At 36.7% G+C, this 19,441-nt stretch overlaps 1 protein-coding gene across 3 annotated transcripts in view; it reads left to right on the forward strand.

The window, feature by feature from the left end:
- Positions 1–19,441, forward strand: part of USP12 (ubiquitin specific peptidase 12) — a 121,385-nt gene that overhangs the window by 84,762 nt on the left and 17,182 nt on the right. For all 3 annotated transcript variants that reach the window (XM_070409430.1, XM_070409432.1, XM_070409433.1), the window contains 3 exons: positions 341–570; positions 4,910–4,986; positions 5,097–5,180. In XM_070409430.1, the coding sequence (XP_070265531.1) occupies positions 341–570; positions 4,910–4,986; positions 5,097–5,180 (391 nt within the window). The remainder of the gene's footprint in view (positions 1–340; positions 571–4,909; positions 4,987–5,096; positions 5,181–19,441) is intronic.

A 19,441-nucleotide genomic window follows, 5' to 3' on the forward strand; every position in this document is an offset into this window, starting at 1 on the left:
CCATGTTGTAATATATGTGGGATAATAAATTAGATGAGCTAATAAAAAGCAATTGTTTCTTGTCTTCCCAGTACATTATGTTAAATGTATGAGGATAGGTTTTGCCCTTTCCTCATGGATCAGTTAGTATTATTTTTTTTAAAAAAAGATTCTCATTCATCTTAACTTTATTTCTCCAAATTCAGTCATAATTTTTAGATGTGAAAGATATTTATTTCTTGTAAATTACTAACACTACCAAATATTTTTACTTAGTTCTAATGGAATACTATTCTTTTTTAAAGTTAGCCTTTAAATGAAGTTATTCTGAAATAATTCTCTAATATATTTCTATTTTTAGAGCTTTTTGACAACTATATGCAGCAAGATGCCCATGAGTTTTTAAATTACCTACTAAATACAATTGCTGATATTTTACAAGAAGAGAGAAAGCAGGAAAAACAAAATGGCCGTCTCCCGAACGGTAACATTGACAGTGAGAACAACAACAGCACACCAGACCCAACATGGGTTCATGAGATTTTTCAGGGAACATTAACTAATGAAACCAGATGTCTTACTTGTGAAACTGTAAGTATATTGTAACATTTTGTGTAGAAAAAAATTTAATTCATTATTGTAAAAGTTCTTTGAGGATAGTAAGTATGAGAGATAAACTTGGAAGCTGTAATTCTTAGGTGTAGGCCAGTCATGGCAAACCTATGACACGCGTGTCAGGTGACACGCGAACTCATTTTTTTGGTTGATTTTTCTTTGTTAAATGGCATTTAAATATATAAAATAAATATCAAAAATATAAGTCTTTGTTTTACTATGGTTGCAAATATCAAAAAATTTCTATATGTGACACGGCACCAGAGTTAAGTTAGGGTTTTTCAAAATGCTGACATGCCGAGCTCAAAAGGTTCGCCATCACTGGTGTAGGATAAATGTTAAAGATGGACTTGTTAGGTGAAAAGAATCTCTCAACATGGAAGCATGGAACAAAGTTTGGAATCTTGGAGGGAAGGTGTGGGAGGGTGGGTGGGTGGGAGGGAGGTAATTAACCAAGGATCTTGTATGCATATATGCAAGAAAGAATCTCTACACATTTTCATAATGCTGCTTTTGTGAGCACCTGCGGTGACAGAAAAATACTGCAGTGAGCTGTTTGATTTTGTTTCATTTCAAAAGGCCATAGACCCTTGTCTGGAAATCATGTATTAGTTCAGCTCGTAAGAAACTTATAGATCAGGGAGGTATACTATTTTGTTTTTCCTTTTTCACAGTTATATTTATTGTTTATGGTTGGAATAAAGACTAAAGCATACTGTGTACACTTGAAGAGGGAAAAATACCCCCTTGCCAAGTCCCCAGTGGCTGATGTGGAGCATCTTTTCATGTGCTTATTTGCCATCTGTATATCTTCTTTGGTGCGGTGTCTGCACACCTATTTTTCCTATTTTTAAAATAGGGTTGTTTTCATGTTGTTGAGTTTTAAGAGTTCTTTGTATAATTTGGATATACTTCTTTATTACTAGCAGATATGTCTTTTGCAAATATTTTCTCCGAGTCTGCGGTCTTATCTTCTCATTCTTTTAACAATGTCTTTGGCAGATCAGAAGTTTTTAATATTTCAATTTTAAGATTTTTATATTTGTAAAGTCCAGTTTTTTTTCCTTCATGGAAATACTGTTGGTGTTCTTGAAATGCTTTTGGTGATGTATCTCTAACAAGTTTTACCAAACCCAAGGTCATCTAGATTTTCTCCTATGTTAATCTTTTAAGAGTTTCATAGTTTACATTTTATAATCTGTGAAAGGTGTAAGATTGATGTCTAGATATTTTTCCTTTGCATGTAGATGTCAAGTTGTTCCAACACCATTTGTTTGAAAAAAAAAATCATAACCCACACCAATGAGTGATATATTGAGTGTTTATGGATTAATTTTTTAAACTATAAACTTGGCATTTGCAGAATGATCATTGTCAATACTGTGACTTTAATTAATGAAGGACATAATAGTAGTAAATAAATAAAATTTCCTTTTCTAAATAAATTTGTATTGGTGAGCTGCTTTCAGATCAAGTTAAAGAGGTATGACTGAATGGTTAAATACATTAACAGCCTGCGAAGATGTTTTTGAGTTAGAGTAAGGGTATCTTTGGTGTTGTGCTCTGTTCTTTGCTGCAACCATCAGTTAATTGCAGTAATGGCTTTGAATGGTCAATGTTTGATGTTGGGGATTCAATTCAATACTCATTTTTATTCAATCTCAGCAAATTCAATTTTTTACTGAATTAATTGGGGTGACATTGGTTAATAAAATTATATAGTTTCAGATGTACGATTCTATAATACATCATCTGTATGTTGTATTGTGTATTTACCACCCTAAGTCAAGTCTCCTTCCATCATCATTTATACCCCCTTTATCCTCTTCTGCCTGCCCCCTCCCCCCTTTCCTTCTCAACTTCAATTATTTTAACATGAGTTTTTTGATGTATCTTATAAAGAAAATTTTTTTTATCATAACTGAATTCTAAGCTTCAGGAAACATTGACAGATTATTGGAGCAGTATTTCATTTGGAATAGTAGTTGTAAATTAGAGAATTTGGCAGTTGCTTGATGTTTAGTATAATAGAATTTGGTTTGTGTTAGAAGATATATATAATTCAACCTTCTTCATTGAGATAGAAAAGAATTGAATTTGTCTAGGATGTTGAGCATTGAAGTAATAGGTGAGACTGGCAAGGTAGATTTAGGAATCTATGTGGAGGTCTTTGGGTTGCTCTGCTAAGGACTTAGAAGTTTATTTTGTAGACTGGGGATATTGGGAAATGGGAGAAAGTTATATCAGCCATCCTTATTAGTGCTCTAATATTTATTAATTTGATTTGTAATGTGTAGATAGTGATCTGTCTACCCATTCTTCACTAGGACCTCCTGTGGCCTATAATATATTTGTAGATAGTCTCCCATGAATTAAGGGAAATGAGAATATTTTCTCATAATCTACGATGTAATTTTGCAGATTCAGGAGATGTTCATTAGTACCAAATTTCATTTAGTTTTGCACAAATATTTAAATACCAACTATACCAAGTAAAAGATGGGTAGAGGTTGGGGGAAGATTTCTGGTCTCAAGATGCTCATAGAGTATTGATGTCCGCTCAACAACTAGTCAGGCAGTGCCAGTACAGTGTGTATGGTTTAGGGAACCATACACAAGATGCCATGGAGCCAGAGAACAGTACACCTAATCCAGGTAGGAGTGGGAAGCATTTGGGAAGGTTCGGATGGGCTTCCTGGAGAAGGTAGTGTTTGTATGGCAGATTTTAGTGATGCAGTTGTCACTCTCCTAGTTGGTAGGAGGCTGGTTTCTGTAACAACACCCCCTTCTGGTGTTCTTCTCTGTTTTGTGATGCTTCTTTCTTGTTCTCATTACTTGGCTTTTCTTCTTTCATTTATCCTTTTAAGGTAAGTATCCTCCACAGTCTCATTTTGGACTGCCTCTCACTCTGTATTGGGAGGGTTATGTTTCATTTCATTACCACCTGTGCTGGCAATTTCCTAGTTAGACTTGTTCACTTAGTTTTAGACCTGTATCTCCCAGATGCCGGGTCTGACCTCATATTGGGACATAGTAGCCCCACAAGAACCAGACATGTTTACAAACACTTAAAAGTTAAGTATTGCCCCACTTAGCAATCACCTGGCACCAACACAAATAATTGTGAACACAAACATAAGTAACTCAGATATATCCAGATGATCCAGAGCATCCTTATGTCAAATTTTTTATGTTGCCATAAAAATGAAAATTTAAGATGAAGACCCCTGAGGCAGTGTCTGAGAACCACAAAACTCATTTTGAGAAACACCATACCTCCTTCATCTGTATTTCTCTTTGGGCCTGTCTGATCTGATACAAAGCTGATCTGATATACAGCCCTGCCTGATCTGGCTTTATCCTGCCTCTCCCATACTATCTCTTACCACCCTACCCACGTTCCTACAACATCAGGCTAATTATTTTTTCTTAAACACATCATATTCTCTTTCCTCTGTTACGTGTCTTTCCCCCTTCTTCCCTCCCAACCCCCTTCTTTTTCACTGAATCTTTCAAGACCCAGGTGAGTTAGCTTGCAGTGCATACACATACCATACTAGTATTTGCACAAGTACCTAATATATATAGTTACATAATGTCACAAGGTAATGACTCTGAGCTTATAACGATGCAATTGAAACAGAAAAGCATTTACTGGATTGGGTGTATAGTCATTGTGGGTGAGAGACACAGGGGAACTGAGTCAGACTTTTCTCCTATTGTATGGTCACCTTGGACATGAAGTCACTGAAGGAGGAAATAGCAAGGAAAATTAATGTCAGAAGTTCTGGTCTAATCCAATTCAAATGAATAAGTAATAACCATTTTTATAAGGCGATTTTCCCATAAGTCAAACAGAATTTTATATTAGATTTTTTTTGAGATATGTAAGGTCATAAATGAAGATTGGGATTTGGCATTTTGGGCTAAATTATTTTTTTAAATGGTAAAACAATACAGGTATCATGTCCTTTGCCAAACATTCTCATTCATTCTTGGCCTGCTTATGTTTTTAAGAATTGGTGCATATGGTACAGTTTGTTTCATTCTTTACAGTAACACCAAGACTTTGGAAAATAATGGCATTTCATATCATACTAGCCTTTGCCAGTAAGAGAATCATTCACAGGCAATGAGAGTTATTTATTCAGTGTTCTTTTGAATAATCCAAATCAAGTCCTTTTCTTTTGAACTTGGGGAAAAAGGATTCTTCATATACTTACTACTAATATTAGAATGCATTTAATTGTATCATTTTGGAATAGAGGTTTACTGATATTTGAAAAAAATCAAAGGTAATTTCCTATTTTTACAGATAAGCAGCAAAGATGAAGATTTTTTAGACCTTTCTGTTGATGTGGAACAAAATACATCAATTACTCACTGTTTAAGGTAAGTGTAGTTATTCATCATGAATTTTAATGAATATCTTTAGAGTATTTCTAAATGAATACATGATTTTCTGGTATAGACAAAATAAATTTATTTTGAATTTTACACAGGGGTTTTAGCAACACAGAAACTCTATGCAGTGAATATAAATACTACTGTGAAGAATGTCGCAGCAAACAGGAAGCACACAAGCGGTAATTTCGTGTTTTTGGAATTTTTCAGTGATTCTTTGGCAGTGCATGTTGTAGATGGGCTTTTCTAGCTGAAAGTGATCTATGAAAATTTATACTGAATACAAATTCTTAATTTTATCACCAACAGTTAAGACTTATTAAGATTACTAGATAAATGATAATCAACTCTAATCTCAGTGATTTTTCTGCGCTTAATGATTGTTCAATAATCATGAGCCTACAGTTAAAGTATTTGGCTTACAAGCTTTCTTGATTATGTAAACTTTTTTCTTGGTGAGGGAAAAGGGTCTTTTTTCAGCCCCACCCTAGTTTCTGCAATTCCTACACAGGACTTTGTATCGTCACTTAGTACGTCATTCTAAAGATGGGCGTGGGTACCAAGGAATGGTACCCACATCATCATCCTTGTTATTTTACTCTGTATTTTTAAACAATCTCAGACTCAGAGAAAAGTTGCAAGAAGAGTAGCAAGAATGCTTTTATACACTAAACCATTTGAAACTAAGGTCCTGGTGTGATTTCATGATCCTGGACATTTTAGTAGCTATTTCCTACCAATGGAAATATCCATCCAAGTCAGGAAAAGTAACGCTGACATGTGACTGTTATTGTAGATCTGACTTTAGTATCACCAGCTGTCCCAATAATGCCCTTTTGAGAAAAGAGGATCCAGTCCAGAATTGCACATTGCATTTAGTATTCACGTCCCTTTAGTCTTTCACATTTGGAACTGTTCCTTAGTCTTTTCCTGACTTTAATAATCTTGGCACTTTTCAAAATTGCAGATTAGTAATTACGTAGAAAGTTCCTCTTTGGGTTTATCTCATGTTTTGTAAAATTTGGTTCAAGTTATGTATTTGGGGTGGGGAATCTTACAGAAGTGATGCTGTATTCTTCTTATTGTATCCCATTATGTAGCACCCGGTTTTGATTTGTCTTCTGTTGGGTTTTCCCAAGACCATTCCTGGATTTGGTAGTTGCTATTGCTAGAAAGACTCAGCATAACAATCATGTTCACAGCCAAGATTTATTACAGGCGAAGGTGACAAAGCACATTCAGCAAGGAAAGCTAGCAAGCTCCCAAGAGTTTTGTCTTAGAGGAGTCACACTGAAGACACACTTAACCCCTCCAGTGTTCTGCATAAACCATATTGTTTGTCTGAACAATTTCACATTGAAACACCCTTCTCATTTAGGTTATGGTGGGACTACTCTCTAAATCTAGCATGTCAAACTCGCAGCCCACGGGCCGCATGTGGCCCACAACGAATATTTTTGTGGCCCAGCCAGTATAATGGCTTGTAAGAAATGTTTTAATAAAAATTTCATAACTTAATTTTTATAATATCCTATTATACATAATTATTAATAACGAACTACAACATTCACTAATGACTGATTACTATAATTGTGTTGCATTCAATTCTCTTACGCACCTTAAGTGCAGGCGCACCATTTCTCTCCACTAATGCTAGCAGTGAATATTTTAGCAGCCGATTGCCATGTCACTAGTCTTGTACTGACTTGTTTGGGGTGCACAATAGGAAGTATTTCGCTTTCGGAGAACAAGAAAAGTAGGTTTATTTGCGTTACGCTTATTAAATTGTGCAGTTATTCAGTGTCTGGTAAGTTAATGTTCAAGAAAAAATACTAATTTTATTAAAATGTTCTATTATTTTATGTTAATGATTACTCATTTATTTCAGCCCTTTGTATTCAGCATGTCTCTATTGAAATAAACCTACATTTCTATGAAAATTGAAGCTTTTGTTTTTTTGCGGCCCACCTAAACTTAAAACTTGTTTATTTGGCCCGTGTTAGCCTTTGAGTTTGACGTGCTTGCTCTAAATCCAAGTTCCCAGCAGTTAACAGTGGACCATCTTTGCATGCAGATCTTTCTTCCGAGGACTGTGTGAGGGCTGATGTATTAACTGTTTTCTTCACACTCCATTACTGATGCTGTTGTCTTTGAACTCTTGATTATGGTGATGTCTCCCAGAATTCTCACTGTAATCTGTGCTTTTTCCCATTTGTAATTCATATTTTGTTGTGAAGGTATTTTGAAATTCTAAATATCCCCATTTCTCATTAAACTTAATTTTTTTTGTTTTTGTTTTTTGAAAGCTCAGCATGAACTCAAAAGATTCCTATTTTTTTTCAGTGGGTTGTGATCCATTACCATTTTTATTTCTTTTCATGTTCAGATTATCCCTGATTTGGCTAGTAAGAGCTCCTACAAGCTGACTCCTGTGTCTTTTTTGTTGTTGTTGTAATTTTATCCCCTTCACATATATATACATGCACAATTCTCTCTCATGTAGATGTGTTGCTTACTCTGGGGGGCGGGGGGGGGGGGGGGCTTCTCTATGCCCCTACCTGCACAGATGTCTATCTTTTATGGGCCTACTATGGTTAAACTGAAATGTTCATGAAGGGAAGGGAAAGAACTTAGATTTTTAATTGATTATATTTTTGTTTTTTGGACACAGACTTTATTTATTGGTAAGGGAAGTGCTTTGGTAATGGACACAGGTAATCAAAACAGACTACTCAGTATCCTCTTCAGATATTTGGAATACCTCAAATAAGTTTGACTAGAGGTATAGGCGCTGATTTATTAGATTAATCCTGAAAATGTTGTAGAAAGTGCCTACGACTTTTGGTTAAGGAAGGTAGAGTCAACTAAAAGGAATGTAACTCAAACTTTATTGATTAAATGGAGGGAAGCCCATCTGTGAGCATAAGCTGGTCTTCATATAGCATGACAAAAGAACCATACATGAGTGAGTAATTAGGAATTATCTACAGGGTTAAGTTGTTTGTTTTAAAGATGTATACATGAGATTTTTCTACATTAATATTAATCTTTTATTAAATTACATGGGGAATATATTGTCTTTGTACAGAAATTAGAAAATATAGCTAAGTATAAATCACATAAGAATTATTATTCATGAAAACACCACATTTTTGTATAAATCCTAGATATTTTAAGTGCATATGTATGTACACACATAATTTTTGAAGTGGAATCAAACTTTATATACCGTTTTGTTACTTTTTTCACTTACTGAGTTACAACCATGTCAATGAAAACATCAGTCTTAAGAGGAGCTGTATAGTATTTTTTTTATGGTCATACCTGTCTACCAATCCTCTAAATCTAACAATGTAGATTGTTTCCATTTTTTCACTGTTTTGGTGCTTTGATGCACATATTTTTATGTATACACACCTCCTCACCCATATATTTTCAGACAGATTTTAGAGTGTTTCTTGTATTGTAGGATAAATTATGTGTAAGTACATGGAAAGGCACCAATACAAAAATTATGTATTTTCCACTAGGATGGAGTATCAACTCTTCCTTGCAGTGTGATATTGGAGAAGTCTTTTTGGGTGTGAGTTGGATTAGTTGATTTCTAAGATCCCTATCATCTCTAAAACTCTGTAGTTTCTGGTCTCAGGATAAGATTGTATTGAATATACGATCATAGCTCTTATTAAAAAAACAAAAATTAATTTGACTTAAAAATGTGTCCATTTGGTTGAAGGACAAAAACCACATCATTAGTGGAGCCAGAAAAAGCATTTGACAAAATTAAACACCCTTTCATGAGAAAAACACTTAAAAAACTAGGAATAGAAGGAACATACCTCAACATAATGAAAGCCATATATGAAAAGCCTACAACCAAAATCATACACAACAGTCAAAACCTAAAAGCTTTTCCTCCAAGATCAGGAAGAAGACAGAGATGCCTGCTCTCGTCACTTTTATACAGCACAGTATTGGAAGTCCTAGCCAGAGCAATTAGGGAAGAAAAAAAGAAAAGAAAAGGCTTCCAAATCTGAAAAGTAAAAGTAAAATGATCTCTGTTCACAGATGGCATGATCTTACATATATATAAATCACTAAATATTTTTATATGTTTTCTTAAAATTGATTTCAGAGAGAGAAAGGAAGAGGGAGAGATAGAAACATCAATGATGAGAAGGAATAATCAATCGGCCGCCTCCTGCACGGCCCCTACTGGGGATCAAGCCTGCAACCTGGGCATGTACCCTGATCAGGAATCAAACCTGTGATCTTTTGGTGCATGGGTCAACACTCAGCCACTGAGCCACATCGGCTAGGCCTCAGGTTTTTCATTGTTAATATACAAAAACTGATTTTTGTGTATTGATTTTGTATCCTGTATTTTGCTGAATTTGTTTTAGTTCTAACAAGGTTTTGTTAGATGTTTGATGTTTCTGTCTCTCTTCCACTCCCTTCTTCTCCGAAATCAATAAAAACTTTAAAAATCCCATTTACAAATCATCAAAAAATACTTAGGGATAAATTTAAACAAAGAAGTGAAAAACTTGTGAAAACTGTGAAATATTGCTGAAAGAAATTAAAGGAGATACATATAAATAAATGAAAAGGTATCCTCTGTTCATGAATTAGAAGACAATATTATTAAAATGGCCATACTGCCCAAAGCAATTTATAGATTCAATGCAATACCTATCAAAATCACATTGGCATTTTTTTTAAATAGAAAAAAAACATTCAAAATTCATATGGGGAATTTTAAAGGACTCTGAATAGCCAAATAATCTTGAGAAAGAAAAAGCTGGAGGGCTCATACCTCCTGCTTTTTTAAATACATGTTACAAAGCTACTGTAATCAAAACAGTATGGTACTGCCCTACTCGGTGTGGGTCAGTGGTTGAGGCATTGGCCTGAGCACTGAGGGGTCTCGGGTTCAATTTCCAGTCAAGGGCATGTACCTGAGTTGCAGGTTCGGTCCCCAGGCCCTGGTCAGGGAGCATGTGGGAGGCAACCAATTGATGCGTCTCTCACATCGATGTCTCTGTCTCTCTGTCTCTGTCTCTCTCTCTCTTCCCCTTTTCTTCTTTTCCCCTCCTTTTTTCCTTCCCTTTCTCCCCTCTTCTCCCTTCCACTCTCAAAAACACAAACAAACAAAAAAACAACGGAAAAATATCCTTGGGTGAGGATTAACAACAACAAAACAGTGTGGTACTAGCATAAAGATATGTAGACCAATGGAACAGAATAAAGAGCCCAGAAATAAACCCTCACTTTATTGTCAAATGATCTTCAACAAGCGTGCCAAGGCTACACAATAGGGAAAGAAGAGACTCTTCAACAAGTGGTGCTGGGAAAACTGGGTAACTGCATGCAAAAAAATGAAGTTGCACCCTTACCCTATAGCATATACAAAAATTAAGTCTAAATGGATTTAACACCTAAACATAAGACTTAAAACTATAAAACTTATAGAAACAAAAATAGGGGGAAAGCTTCATGACATTGAATGTGACAATAATTTCTTGAATATGACGCCAACAGCACAAGCAACAAAGCAAAAGTAGACAAATGGGACTACGTCAAACTGAAAAACTTGTGCACAACAAAGGAAGCAATAAGAGTGAAAAGTAATGAATGGGAGAAAAATTTGCAGAGTATTCACAGAATGGGAGGAAACATTTAAGAACCAGATATCTGATAAGAGATTAATATCCAAAATACATAAAGAAGTCCTATAGTTCAGCAACAAAAAACCAAATCACTCAATTACAAAATGGGCAAAGACTTGAATAGACATTTCTCCAAAGAAGATACAACAAATGGCCAACAAGTATATGAAAAGATGCTCAACACCACTAATCATCAGGGAAATGCAAATTAAACCACAGTAAGATATCACTTCTCACAGTTAGAATGGCCACAATAAAAGAGAGAAAGAGAGAGGAGAGAGAGGAAATAAGTATTGGTGAGGATGTGGAGAAATTGGAACCCTTGTGCACTGCTGGTGGGAATGTAAAATGCTGCCACAGTTATGGAAAACAGTGTAGAGGAACCTCAAAAATTTAAATAAAATTACCATATGATTCAGCAGGGCTACTTCTGGGTATAGATCCAGAAGAATAGAAAACAGGATTTCAAAGAAATGTGTACTCCCAGGTTTTTTGCTACACTGTTCACACTAACCAAGTGGTGAAAACAACGTAAAATGTCCCCTGACAGATGAGTGGATACAGAAAATGTGGTGTGCACATACAATGGGGCTATTATCCAGCCTTATAAAGGAAGGAAATCCTGTCACACGCTACAACATGGATGAACCTGGAGTGCATTATGCTAAGTGAAATAAGCCAGTCACAAAAAGACATTCTGTATGACTCCAGTTTTATGAAGAATCTAAAGTAGTCAAATTCTTAGAAACAGGAAGTAACGTGGTGATTCCCAGAGTCTGGGGAAGAGGAATGTGAGTTGTACAGGAGGCCTAGTTTCAGTTTGCAAGATGAAAAAGTTCTTGAGATCTATTGCATAATAATTGGTGTATCTAACTTTACTGTACTGCACACTTAAAAAGGATTAAGATGGGCCCTGGCTGGGTGACTCGGTTGGAGTGTCGTTCTGTATACCAAAAGGTTATGGGTTCAATTCCTGGTCAGGGCACATACCTAGGTTGAGGGCTCCATCCCCAGTCTGGGTGCGTATGGGATGCAGCTGATCCATGTATCTCTCTCACATTGATGTTTCTTTCTTCTCCCTTCCTCTCTTAAAACATAAATAAATAAGTAAATAACATATTCTCAGGTAAGGGTAATAAAAACAGGATTAAGATGGTAAAGTTTATGTTATGTGTTTTTACAACAATAAATAACCATGTAAAGTTTGACTTTCATTCATGAAATATGTTTGAATTAATATAAAGACAGTGTCTTTAAAAAGATTGAATTTGGAAACACTGAAGAACGATTTCTGCACATGTTTTTAATATGCCCTAAAATAAGTTTTCTGTGATTAAATGAATTTTCTGTATAATAAAATTTCCTGATATTTATGATTCATATTGTAGACTCTGAGAAGACTCACATAACAGAAAAAATTTCTTTTATCTAGCTTTTTCCAGAATTTATTTGCACATAGACTCCTTTTATACAGCATACCTACTGAACTGTGTATATAGCACAGTCCAGAAAAAATACCAGTTTGGTAAATGGGATGTAACAGTCATTGACCTTTGTCTAGCGGGAGGACAGAGCACAGGGAGAAAGTGGAGGCTGTCCCTGGGGAACTGGAATGAGAAAAGATTTGATGGCTTTGTTTCAGTTAGTGCTACCCTGTCCTCTGGGCCTTGTGGTGGGAATGATGCCGAGATTTTAAAGAGCAATATTTCTGTTGCTCCTCTCTCACTCTGATGATGAATAACCGTGGACTGGGAGCTAAGCCAGCCTGACTGACTCCTTGCCTACACTTGCTTCCTTTCTTTTATTTGTGCTATCCCTTGATTCCATATTTGGCTTAGCCCACTTCTAGGACCAAACCTGTCCTTATGAGGCATTGAAGAAGACTCTGCACTGCCCAGGTGACTCAGCATCAAGTTGTCATGTCCACATGTCCATCTCTCTCTGTCCTAGATCTCGTAATTGAGATTTTCTCTATTCCTGCAGTCATGTCCTTCCCTTTTGCTCCATTTTTGTAACTGGATCCATATCTTAATCCTCTGTGTCCAGGTCTTACATAGTAAGCATCAAGTCAGGATCTTTTCAGCAATGGGAATTTGCCTTACTTTAGTCCACATCCCGAACTACCCTTGCACACACTTCATCTTAGTCCATTCCAGGCTGCTCCAACAAAACACCATGAACTGGGTGCATTATAAACAACAGAAATTTCTTTCTCACAGTTCTGGAGGCTGGGAAGTCCAAGGTCAAGATGCCAGCATGGTCTTGTTCTGGTGAGGACCCTCTTCCTGGTTCATAGCTGGTGTTCTCTCACTGTGTCCTCACATGGTAGGGGGGTACCAGCAACCTGTCTGGTGCCTCATCTCTCATACACACGAGTCCCATTCATGAGGACTACACCCTCATAACTAAGCACCTCCCAAAGGCCTCACTTACTAAAACCATCACATTGGGCTTTTGGATTTCAACATGAGTTTTGGGGGTGGGGCACATTCAGACCATAGCCCTTTGACCCCACCCTATTAGAATTCTCCTGAATCTGACCTGTGTTTGTGGTTTTCTGGGTCTTTCTGTTTTGACAGGTTGATGCTGCGTACCTGGTAGCAACTCTAGATAGTGCTCAGTATTTTGTTCCACCTGTGGTTGGGGCACTCCATGGACCTCATCCATCCACTGACCTGCCCTTCACTTATAACACAGGCTGGGGATCAGGTTCTGTCTTGTCTGACTCCTCAGTGTCCTCCTCATACCAAATCATAGCATCATATTCCTTTCTCATTCCTCAGCCCAATTTGCCCCAGTTAGTCCTTGTTGACATTACAGTTTATGAGAGAGTGGAATTTTATGTCTGTATAATTTTAAGCTTTTCTGCGTGGTTAAGACCTCTACTAACAGTATTTAGTAAATTTTTATGTGCCTGTTCTGGGATATTAAATATCTCTGTGTCACCGTTTGCAAACTGTGCCCCCTGGGCCAAATTCAGTCTATAGACCTCTTAGCTTGGCTCACACAGTTTATACAAATGGAAAATAGTACTTTAAAAATATGGTTTCTCACTATTCTTGAAAAAATCAAAACAGCAGACAGCACTGGGCCTGCATTCCACCATGCGCTGCCTCAGTTGCCTGCAGTTGAGTCCTTGGTGTTCTAGTTAGGACTGAGTGCAGACACTGTCAGTTCTCCTGCCCCTCCTGCTCTGCTGGCTTGCTTTCACTTATGGTTCTTCTTTGGAGGACTCCCCTTGGGCTACTGCAGAAGGCAGTTTCTGGGAATTTCTTTCATCTCTGACAGACATGTGGAGAATAGAATATGAAAGCCCAGCTATCATTGCTGTGGTTGAGAGAAATTCAGTCCAGGGTTCCCCTGTGGGACGGGGGGGGGGGGGGGACTGCCCTCTGTGGTATTCTGTGTGTGACCTACCCTTTCCCCAGTTTTCTCCCCTTCCCCGGCTTCCGCCCCTTCCCAGGCTTCCTTACCTTCCCTCAGTCTTCCCTGGAGCACTGCCTGGATAAGTCTCCCAGTAGGACCCAAATTGGGGAGGTTGTGCTCACTCCTCACCATAGTCTCACCACCTTTTATTATAGGGGCTGCAGTCATTTGAGTTTGTAACCTGGTATATAATGTGGACAGTAAATTCTTACTAAGAAAATAATACCTGTTGTCTACTCATTCCTGTCTCATGGAAAATACTTTGATTAGGTTGGAAGAGGACATGCTTGTTTTGAAAAATCACATTATTGATTCAGCGTAAGTTTCTGGAGAATTTACGTTGGGGTGAAGATGCTTCTGTTTAGAAGGAAGAATATGCTGTAGTAATTTTAAATGCCTCTTCCATATTTATTACTTTATTACTTTAGGAATATAAAGGAATCTGTCCATGTTATTTTTACAGTTACTGATTTTTAGAAAGAACCTGAGGGAGAAATCATCCATTCATTTAGTGTAACATCATCATCAAGTGGGGTTTATATGTTGCTGGATCCAATTTGCTAATGTTTTGTTAATGATTTTCACATATATGATACCTAATGAGGGATATCAGTCTGTGATTTTATTTTCCTGTAATACCTTTGTCAGATTTTGGTACTGGGTTTATGCTGACTGTAAATATGAGTTGGGGATCATTCCCTTCTCCTTTTATTAAACAGTTTATATAAGATACATTTTCTTTCTTTCTTAAATGTTTGATAGAATTCCCCAGTGATGCTCTTTGGTCAGATTGTTTCTTTTGAAGGGGAGAGGGGTTAGTTACAAATAGATACTGTAATATTTAGATTTTTGTATTCTTTCTTATTTTCAGTTTTGATAAATTGTGTGGTTTTTTTTTTTTAAAGCAGTTTGTCCAACATCTAAGTTATTTGTATAATGCTGAGAAAATTCTTCTGGATCTATGTTCTACTGGAAATTTTTAAAGAATAACTTGTTTTAGCAACTCTACATGGGCCTGATGTATATGAAGTTGGATTGATTACTGGATATAAAATTTCATGTCTTTTTTTACATTCAAGAAGTATTTTCCAATGCCATTTAGAAACTTTCACCATCATTGTTTCAAGTTGTATAATATTGTTATGTTTATAATGTAATAAATATATTTCAACATTTCCTATTGTTGAATAGTGAGGATTTCCCTAAATTTTTTAAATTAAATCTTTATTGTTGAAAGTATTACATATGACCCCCTTTCTTCCCCCCATTGACCCCTTCTAGCCTGCCCCAAGCCATCACTATCCTGTTGTCTGTGTCCATGGGTTATACATACATGCATACAAGTTCTTTGGTTGATAACTTCCCACCCACCCACCCTCCCCCACCTTCCCCCTTAGATTCCGCAATCTGTTCTATGCTTCTATGTCTCTCTGGATCTATTTTGTTCATCAGTTTATTTTGTTCATTAGATTCCACATATGAGTGAGATCATGTGATACTTGTCTTTCTCCAACTGGCTTATTTCGCTTAGCATATTACTCTGCAGGTCCCTCCATCCTGTCTCAAAGGATAAGAGGTTATTTTTTACTGCTGCATAATATTCCATAGTATTTCACAGCTTTTTTATCCACTCATCTACTGATGAGCTTTTGGGCTGTTTCCAGATCTTAGTTATAAATTGTGCTGCTATGAACATAGGGGTGCATACGTTCTTTCTGATTGGTGTTTCGGGTTTGTTAGGATATATTTCTAGAAGTGGAATCACTTGGTCAAATGGCAGTTCCGTATTTAATTTTTTGAGGAAACTCCATACTGTTTTCCATAATGGCTTCAGCAGTCTGCATTCCCACTAGCAGTGTACCAGGGTTCCCTTTTCTCCACATCCTCGCCAGTACTTGTCATTTGTTGATTTGTTGATGGTAGCCATTCTGACAGGGGTGAGGTGATATCTCATTGTCGTTTTAATTTGCATCTCTCTGATGATCAGTGACTTTGAGCATTTTTCATATGTCTCTTGGCCATTTGTATGTCCACTTTGGAGAAGTTTTTATTTAGGTTCTTTGCCCATTTTTTTTATTGGATTGTTTGTCTTCCTTTTGTTAAGTTGTATGAGTTCCTTATATATTTTGTATATTGATCCTTTATCAGATGTATCATTGCCAAATTTGTTCTCCCATATAGTGGGCTCCCTTTTCATTTTGTTGATGGTTTCTTTTGCTGTGTAGAAGCTTTTTACTTTGATATAGTTGCATTTATTTATTTTCTTGTTAGTTTCCTTTGCCCTAGGAGATGTATCAGTAAACATAGTGTTACTAGAAATATCTGAGATTTTGCTGCTTATGGTTTCTTCTAGGATTTTTATGGTTTCATGACTTACATTTAAGTCTTTTATCCATTTTGAGTTTATTCTTGTGTATGGTGTAAGTTGGTGGTCTAGTTTTATTTTTTGCATGTACCTGTCCAATTTTCCCAGCACCATTTATTGAAGACACTGTCTTGATCCATTGTATGTTCTTGCCTTCTTTGTCAAATATTAATTGAGCGTAATGGCTTGGGTCAATTTCTGGGGTCTGTGTCCTGTTCCATTCATCTATATGCTTGTTTTTGTACCAGTACCAGGCTGTTTTGATTATGATGGCTTTATAGCATTAACTTGCTATCTGGTATTGTGATCCCTCCAACTTTATTCTTCTTATTCAACATAACTGTGGCTATTTGGGGTCTTTTTTGGTAACATATAAATTTTTGGAGTTTTTGTTCTTGATCTATGAAATATGCTGTTGGTATTTTATAGGGTTTGTATTGAATCTGTAGATTGCTTTGGGTAGTATGGACATTTTAATAATGTTAATTCTACCAATCCATGAACACAGTATATTCTCCACTTGTTTATATCTTTCTCTATGTCTTTTTTCATGTCCTGCTGTTTTCTAAGTACAAGTCTTTTACCTCCTTGGTTAAGTTTATTCCTAAGTATCTTAATGTTTTTTGTTGCAATCTTAAATGGGATTTAGTTTCTCTTTCTGAGAATTCATTATTGATGTATAAAAATACCATCAATTTTGGGGTATTAATTTTGTATCCTGCTACCTTACTGAATTCATATATTAAATCTAGTAGTTTTTTTGGTGAAGTCTTTAGGGTTTCTATGTACAGTATCATGTCATCTGCAAATAATACAAGTTTTACTTCCTCCTTTCCAATTTGGATGCCTTTTATGTTTTCTTCTTGTCTTATTGCTGTGACTAGAACTTCCAGTACTACCCTATATAATAAAAGACTAATATTCAAGTCGACTGAATGGCAGAACGACCAGTCACTGTGACGTGCACTGACCACCAGGGGCAGACGCTCAACTCAGGAACTACCCCCTGGTGGTCAGTGCGAACCCACAGGGGGAGTGCCGCTCAGGCAGAAGCTGGGCTCACGGCTGACGAGTGTAGAGGTGATGGCGGGAGCTCTCCCACCTCCGCGGCAGCACTAAGGACCCTTCGGCGGACATCCCCCGAGGGGTCCTGGACTGTGAGAGGGCGCAGGCCTGGCTGAGGGATCCCCTGCCCCCAGTGCACAAATGTCATGCATCGGGCCTTTAGTGTTGAATACGACTGGTGAAAGTGGCCCTAGATGGTTTTGCTCAGTGGATAGAGCTGCGGCCTGTGGACTGAAAGGTCCCAGGTTCAATTCCGGTCAAGGGTACGTACCTCGGTTGCAGGCTCCTCCCCGGCCCGGGCCCTGGTTGGGGCTCCTGCAGTAGGCAAATAATTGATGTATTTCTCTCACATCGATATTTCTCTCTGTCTTTCCCCCTCTCTTCCACTCTCTTTAAAAAGCAATGGAAAAATACCCTCTGGTGAGGATTTAAAAAGAGTGGTGAAAGCGGACATCTCTGTCTTACTCCTGTTCTTCCGGAAAAGGTTTTAGTTTTTTCCATTGAGTATGATGTTCGCTGTAGGTTTGTCACATATGGTCTTTATCATGTTGAGATATGATCCCACTGTTGCCACTTTGCTGAAAATTTTTACCAACAATGGGTATTGGATTTTTGTGAAATGATTTTCTGCATTGATGGATATGATCATGTGATTTTTGTCTTTCAATTTGTTTATGTGATGTATCACGTTTATTGATTTGTAAATATTGTACCAGCCTTGCATCCCTGGAATAAATCCCACTTGGTCATGGTGTAAGGTCTTTCTAATATGTTGCTGGATCCGATTTGCTAATATTTTGTTGAGGATGTTAGCGTCTATGTTCATCAGGGATATTGGCCCGTAATTCTCTTTCTTTGTGGTGTCTTCATCTGGTTTTGTAATTAGGATAATGCTGGCCTCATAAAAAGAACTTGGAATTTTTGGAATAGTTTGAGGAGTATAGGTGTTAGTTCTTCTTTGAATGTTTGGTAAAATTCCATTGTGAAGCCATGTGGACCAGGGCTTTTGTTTGCTTGGAGTTTTTTTTTTTGTGTTTTGTTTTTATTAATTTGTTTTATTGCTTAAGGTATTACTGGGAGTTTTTTTGATTACTGTTTCTATTTCATCAGTTGTTAGTGGCCTATTCAGGTTTTCTGATTCTTCCTGATTCAGTTTTGGGAAATTGTATTTTTCTAGGAATATGTCCATTTCATCCACATTATCTAGCATGTTGGCATAAAGTTGTTCATAGTATTTTTTTTACAGTCCTTTGTATATCTGTGATGTCAGTGGTTACTTCTCCATTTTTGTTTGTGATTTTATTTGGGTCTTCTCTCTTTGTTTCTTGAGGAGTCTGGCTAATGGTTCATCAATCTTATTTATCCTTTCAAAGAACCAGCTCTTGGTTTCATTTTTGTATTATTCTTTTTAGTTGTCTTTGTCCTTTATTTTTGCTCTAGTCTTTTTTATTTCCTTTCTTCTACTTACTCTGAGCTTCTCTTGTAGTTCTCTTTCTAATTCCTTAAGTTGTAGGGTTATGTAGTTTACTATTAATTTTTTTTGTTTTTTGAGGTAGGCTTGTAATGCTATGAACTTCCCTCTCAGCACTGCTTTTGCTTTGTTCCATACAACTTGGGTGGTTGTGTGTTCATTTTCTTTTGTTTCCAGGATATTTTTGATTTCTTCATCTCATTGGTAACCCATTTATTGTTTAATAATATGCTATTTAGCCTCCATGTTTTTGAGTGTTTTTACTGTATTTGATTTCTAATTTCATTCCATTGTTATCTGAGAAGATACTTGATTTGATTTCAGTTTTCTTGAACTTTTAGAGCCTTGTTTTGTATCCTAACATATGTTCTATCTTTGTGAATGACCGAAGTGCACTTGAAAAGAATGTATATTTTGCAGCTTTGTGGTTAAATATTCTATAAATGT

This window comes from Myotis yumanensis, unplaced genomic scaffold (assembly GCF_028538775.1).
Source record: "Myotis yumanensis isolate MYYU_CA2020_CCGP unplaced genomic scaffold, mMyoYum1.0.hap1 SCAF_3, whole genome shotgun sequence".
In the NCBI taxonomy this organism is placed as follows: Eukaryota; Metazoa; Chordata; class Mammalia; order Chiroptera; family Vespertilionidae; genus Myotis; species Myotis yumanensis.